The sequence below is a fragment of the Frankliniella occidentalis genome, unplaced genomic scaffold (genome assembly GCF_000697945.3).
Source record: "Frankliniella occidentalis isolate FOCC.00 unplaced genomic scaffold, Focc_3.1 Scaffold40, whole genome shotgun sequence".
Classification (NCBI taxonomy): Eukaryota; Metazoa; Arthropoda; class Insecta; order Thysanoptera; family Thripidae; genus Frankliniella; species Frankliniella occidentalis.
The window spans coordinates 1,961,712-1,968,225 of NW_026267170.1; the positions used below are offsets into that span (position 1 = coordinate 1,961,712).

Below are 6,514 nucleotides of genomic sequence, written 5' to 3' on the forward strand. Positions count from 1 at the left end.
ATTGTAAAAAATTCAGGGGGACCCTCTAGACAGGGGACCCTCCAGGACCTACCCATTAACTTACATGGTTATACTTGAAAAGATTTGAATGGCGTTTGATAAGGAAACATTTCTTTCAAATGACATAAGAGCTACTTAGTCATTAGCCTGCAGTTTAAAATGAAATTTTTCTCTCCCTTAGACTTTAATTCTGAAACTTTAAGAGGCTGAGTTGTGCAAAGCAGGCCTTTAATTTTTTAATGTATCATGGGTTAAAAAATACAACTTTATTGTCCATGAATTCATGAAGTGAGGCGAGTACTAGTCATGTCTTTAGTAAGTTGATGACACTCTTAGGAACTTCTCCCCTTTCATGATTTTGAAGTACGTATTTTTATTACCTTTGTTTGTCCTTGCTGAGCTCAACTAGATGCAAACCAGCAAGATGGACAGAGTATTAGTGCTGGTTGTAATGAGAATTATCCAAAACTAAATAGCTGAGCCACAAGTAGAGATGATTTGAAACAAATATTTCAGATATTCAAAGGTGAGCTACAGTCCGTACTCATGAGTAGGATAATGTTTTCTAACTCATTTACAAATTTTAATTGCCTTTCAATTATTGCTCCTTTCATAAACTTTCCCTGTGTATCATAGTGTACTTTAATTTTTATGTTTCTTTACATTCCAGTATTGCAGTACATAGTTATCTCTCTCTATATGTATATTTATATATATAGGGTATATATACTATATATTTAGTGGCAGTCCCTCCAATCTGTAACCATACAAAGTGACATTGTTAGAGATTAAGGATATCACAATGTAATTTCGTCAATTGTGTAATGTACTTGTCTTGCAAAGTAAATAAATTTTGTTTTGTCTGAATTGTTGCATGCGTATGTTAATTGAGATGTAATAATCAATATGCAATGTGAAACCATCTACTGGTTTATAATGAATTAAAAGTTCTCTTTATGTGGATTGGTCTTTTCTCTCACTTTTTCAAAAACCTTAAATTACTTCACGGCTATTTTAACTGACCGATATTTTGTATCAAGAATACAGGAACAGCATTTTTCTTTCAACTTCTAAGTAATTTATTTATAAGTTTCAAACATAACAAAATTCAGTATATAAAAACAAAGCAATACAGCATTTCTGCTTACTCACACTGCACTTACATTAAAATTCTCTACATAAACCTAAGTGAATACTGTATTTCAGCTGGTATTGAAACAAGAGTGGTGTAGAATACTTCGACTAGAGATGTGACTGCTGTACTGCATTTTTAAACTAAGCTGAGCACCAAACTGTCATTTACAAGAAATAGTCAACATTGAATGTGTGTCTTGCTTCTGCGTTTCAGCTACTTCTGTATTGAATCCAAAACTTTCTAAGCCATACAAAGAATATCATCAATCAGCCTTCAATAATATTAAAAATGGAATGGCAAGAGATTCAAAGCAAATCAATCTTGGTGAATAGATTTCCCTGAAAACATAGAATGTTACAGATGAAAAGAAATTGAAAACAAAAAAGGAAAACAAGTACGTTATGAACCAAAAGATCAATTACCATTTGCTCCATTTACTTTTTGCTTTTGAGATATTTTGGTGTATCCAGCATCCTGACCTGAAACAAAATTTAAAAAAATCTCATCCTTGATTAAAAACTAAAGGTGCAAAATAAAAGTCAATAACGAGTGAAATAATGGGGGCAACTACATATTTGTAGTTCTATTCTCCTTCATTGATGAACGTATTTAATACTTCGACAAATTTTGAAATTTAGATCCCAATCTACAAAGTAATATATAGAGGAAACAGTAAATACTGATTTACTTTGACCAGATTGAGACTGATACTAGCTTAATTTACAAAGACAAACGAAAATATATGCTACCGCATAAAGCCCCAAGGATAAAATAAATGAAAACTGCAACTAAAAGTGACAGAGCAGGGAAAGTGTGTATGTTTATGAAGCTTGAGACTGCAAATACACATATCAGCCAGCCGACCAAGAAGCAGAAGGGAAAAGATATTAAATCTAGTATGCTTTGATGAGCAATAATGAATATGAAAAAGAACAAAAACCAAAATGTAGGGAACGAAATTTATTTGCTTTGCTGTAAAAGATCACAAAATTGGGATTTTGAATCAAAACTTCACACCAATCAGTCATTCTCATGTACCCTACAGACACCACAGGACGCAAAAATGGTAAGACACCAATACAACCAAATATAACAAAGCGCTACAAAAATACAATAAATGTTGCCACAAGCTACAAAACAATGACTAAAACATAAAACCTCCTTACTTAGTGGATAAGACTAAAGATAAAAGATAGCGCAAAAGGTTGGTAAGTGAATCAAAAAACATGACCAGTTTGATCCAGTCGACAAACATGATAAAACCTTAAAAAAAGAAGGGGGGTGAGGGCATTCAGAAATACATGGCAGTGCTATGAGAAAATAATTTCAATGAAGCACTTGAAAATGAATGCTGTAGGAAGCAATTTTCCACTGCGGTAGCTAATACACAACTAGCGCAGGCACAAAGATAAGAAATTATGAAATTTACAGTCAGTGCAATAGTTGAATGTGAAAGAAAGCTCCCAAATAAGACAAGTCACATACAGACGTGCAAAAATAAGAAAAAAAATGCGGGGTGATATAAAAGAGTGGGACCCAAAAAGATTTAAAAAATTAAACTAGTTTCCTTCACACTTTTCTATTCCACCTTACACCTCCATAAAATTAATTCACCAGATGTTGTCCTAGATACTTGCTTTTAAATGCACTTTCCAAAACCTGTGATCCACAAAACAATTAGCTACTCATCAGACTTTCCCCACCAGTACAAGTATAGCACTAAAAATTTAATCCCTCAGATTTTAAAACAAGTAATTTGACACAACGGCAACAGCCACACTCCACTACATGTTGTGTAAGATTGTGCCTACTTTAACCCATGCACTATTTGCTCTGTATGTAGAATTGTTGAACTACAATTCGAAACAGTAAGAGATAGTAAGCAACAGCACAGCTCTTTCAATCACAATTACACTTTTATCACAGCAAGCATAGGTATAATTCATAGGTAACATATGGCTATGGCACTCACAATAATCTAAAGAACTTAAAATTTCATTGATGTCCCCTTGCTGCAACCATGTATCCCTTGATAACATTTTTTACGAGGAAACAAAGTGAATAAAGCTAGCATGCTATCAAAGCTGCGTGATGTAATGTACGTATTCTTCATTATGAAAAGGAAATACTGAAATAAGTACTAGTAAGTAAGTAAGTACATGTAAGTACAATTTCAATTTTGTACTTTGATAAATCAAGTTAAATTAAACTAATACGCATGTGATAAAGCCATAATTCAAATAAGTTTAACAAAAGAAACTTTAGATGGAAAAAGTTAGGTAGAAAAGGAAAAAAAAAGAACAAAATGTATTTTAAGCAAAGGGGCAAATGCTAAAATATTCTACCAACAAAGTGATGAAAAGTAAGATAAGAAAAAAAAATTACTACCCAATTCACAAAGTGAAGCATAACTTAACTGGATTGAAGATTAAGGTGATTTCACACACAATATGCAACTCTCTACATCCCTTCCGAGTAAGAAATGATGCATGCAGTATTAACAATGACAAGAAATTCAGGAGGGATCTATTGATAATATGAGGTTGCAAAATTCCATAACTAACTACACATTAACTAATACAGATGAGATATGATATCCTAGAATGACCAGAGTGTCATGCAGGCATTTAAATCACAGTATACACAGGCTACATACCAAAATCCTTACATTGAAGGAAAACCCAAGCAAAGACAACTACAGTTAACCCCAACTATTAAATGAGCTGACACAAAGAACCAGAGAAACAAATTGGCAAAATAAATGGGATGACTTTGTCAGAAAACCTGATTCTTTACACAGGTTAAATCAATACGGCTTAACATCTGGGTCAGTCTTTAGAAGTAATAATGAAAAAGTAAAACGACTGAGTGCTACTAATATCATTTTATCCCCTGTGCACCAAAGTCTAAACCGATCGTTCTTTGAGGTCAGCATCAGTCATTGGCAAGGTTTCATCAGGATTTGGTACCTCAGCCTTATCCTTCTTTGGATGTAGCAACTCACCCCATCGTTTTCTGTTGATGAAATCCCCGACAAGATAAAGAATAAGGCAGAAGGCCAACATAGCAAGAAGGAAGCATATACGAGATGGCCAATCCATGTGTTCCATCACAGGATAGACCCAGTGGTTTGTGTTGAAATAGATAACAAATGTCCTGAAAAATACAAGAGTAATAAAGAATTGATATAATATGATTGGCAACAACTTAAGTAAAAAGCAATGAATATTACCATGATAAGTAGATAGCCATGAAGGTTGTGAGTCCAATTAGTCCACTCTTCTTTGATGGATACTTCCGGCATGACAAGAACATCTCCAGCAGAATGAAAATAGCAATATTTGTGTGCATGATGTGATTCAACCAAGTAGGGAAATATTTATCCAGTTTTTCTGGTAATACAAGTTCTCGATCAATTGCCATTATGGACCAAAATGTAATGGCAACGAACTAAAACAAGAAAACAGAAAAGGTTTGCTTAGCTTAAAATTACCACCATAAATTAAAACAAATTTCTAAAAACACACCTGTAAAATAAAACATGTAATGAAATATTTACGCACCATGGCAATTGGGAAAGCAAATGATGCAAATATGTAGTCCTTGATTCTTCTAATAAGAGGCGGGTTTGAAGGGTTGGGGGAGTGGTCACCAGCAGCGTCATTAATTAGAGCAATGGTAAAGTAGACTGATTGAAGTATCTGTAACAGAATACAACAAAGTTAAAGATAATAAAATTAAAAATGTATTACGAGGCATGAGCTAGCATATCGAGTAACACCTATCCATCGAATGCAGGGGGTGAAACAAGACTTGACATATCTCGTCAAAACAATTTCCTCTGAGGAAAAAATGAATAACATGCAAGAATAATAAAAGTGTAAAAATAAGACAAAATACAAAGGACGACCGAGCCTCGCTAGAATAGGAAATTCCGATCTCAATAATTCATTTACTCATTCATTTGGTCATTCATTGATTCATTCATTCATCATGTCATCACTATTGGTTTGGTTATGATTATGACAGCTTCACTGTGCTCTCTTTGGTACCCACCGCATCCCAAAATGTGAGAAAGACGAATTTCCCTCCGAATCCACTGCCCATCTCTTGGACATGTGGCGGTATAATGACCCGTGTCCAGTCATAAAACACGGCAAACGTGAACTGCACCGCGGCGACCAGGTGGACAATGGCGCAAATGAGGGTCATGACGGAGTGGGAGTGGGCGCGCGACGGTGAGGGCGCCATGGCTAGGAGTGGCCCGGGCGAGGCGAGACCAGAGGACGACGCTGCAGCTGATGTACTGGCACTGAGAGGAGAGCAGGGAGGATGCGGCAGATGCGGCTGCGGCTGGCAGCGGGAGCGGGCGATGCGACGCGATGCCGATCCGTGCCGACGCCGACCGACGGCAGCGTAACGAACGACTGGCGAGCTGGCGAGGCAGAGGCAGGCGCTCCCCCTGCTCCTGCTGGCCTGCTGGCTGAGGCCCTCTAGCGGACCGGATCGGATGCGCAGCCGACGCCGACGCTGAGCTGAGCCAGCCGGCCCTCGGCCTCAGCCCTCGGCGTCGCGGCGCCAAAACAAACTGGCGAGTCAGGGGGGGAATTGGGGGGGGGGGGCAGGATAGCCGTTGGCTGCTGTCGTCGTTCTCAACTTGTGGGTGCTTGTGGGCGGACCTGCGGACCCGTCACGCGGCGCTGGAGCTGGAGGGGCCGGACAGACGCGCGCGGCGCGCACGCGACGCCAGCTGCCGCTCCGCTTTGCACTTCCCCAGGACGCGCCCGAGCAGCTCAAACTCGCCCAGTATTCTCGCGGCTGCTCGCGTTCTCGTTCCGACCCTGTCCCGTCCCAATCCCAGCCAAACACCAGACTGGCCGGGCGCAGAGCGCAGCCGCGAAGCGCTGTGCTGTCGCCGCTGTCGCTTGGGATGAGAGGGACGAGGGGCCCACTCTCCCCCTCCCGGCCAGGGGTCCTTGGCACTTTCAGGATGTCCCCTCCCCTTCACCCCCTCCTCCCACCGTTTGCTGTCTCCTCCACCCCCCCCCCCCCAAATCCTCAGCAGGACGCGCTCACGCACTACGAATTTGAAGTAGGGGCATGTGCGTAGCAGCTCTTCGGATATGCAGGGAAGTGCCATGTGACGTATGGAACTCGACGCGATTGTTGAGACCTTTACCTTTCGCTAAGTACGCTCAGTTCTTTGCTCATGATTCCTTTCCGATTTGCCTTCAAATGTGTCGCCGACTATACATTCCACCCTTTCCCATACTTGCTCAGCTGTTGTGCGGGTCGGGTCGTGAGAGTGGCTGGGCAACGCTCGGCAACCCTGACTGAGACAGCTTCTTGACCTGTTGCCAAAACGACAGTGTCGTGTCG

General features: G+C 39.9%; 1 protein-coding gene across 2 annotated transcripts in view; it reads right to left on the reverse strand.

The window, feature by feature from the left end:
• Nucleotides 1–1,055: 1,055 nt before the first annotated feature.
• LOC113215139 (androgen-induced gene 1 protein) overlaps nucleotides 1,056–6,514 on the reverse strand; it is a 20,011-nt gene continuing 14,552 nt past the window's right edge. Inside the window, exons 1-6 of one of the 2 annotated variants that reach the window (XM_026434717.2) lie at nucleotides 5,192–5,653; nucleotides 4,699–4,836; nucleotides 4,368–4,585; nucleotides 4,140–4,291; nucleotides 1,558–1,614; nucleotides 1,056–1,473 (exon numbers count right to left, since the gene is read on the reverse strand). In XM_026434717.2, coding sequence (XP_026290502.1) covers nucleotides 1,451–1,473; nucleotides 1,558–1,614; nucleotides 4,140–4,291; nucleotides 4,368–4,585; nucleotides 4,699–4,836; nucleotides 5,192–5,386 — 783 coding nt within the window. In that variant the 5' untranslated portion in view covers nucleotides 5,387–5,653 and the 3' untranslated portion in view covers nucleotides 1,056–1,450. Of the gene's footprint in view, nucleotides 1,474–1,557; nucleotides 1,615–4,139; nucleotides 4,292–4,367; nucleotides 4,586–4,698; nucleotides 4,837–5,191; nucleotides 5,654–6,514 lie in introns of those variants that run through there. The other variant, XM_026434718.2, reaches the window with a different exon arrangement.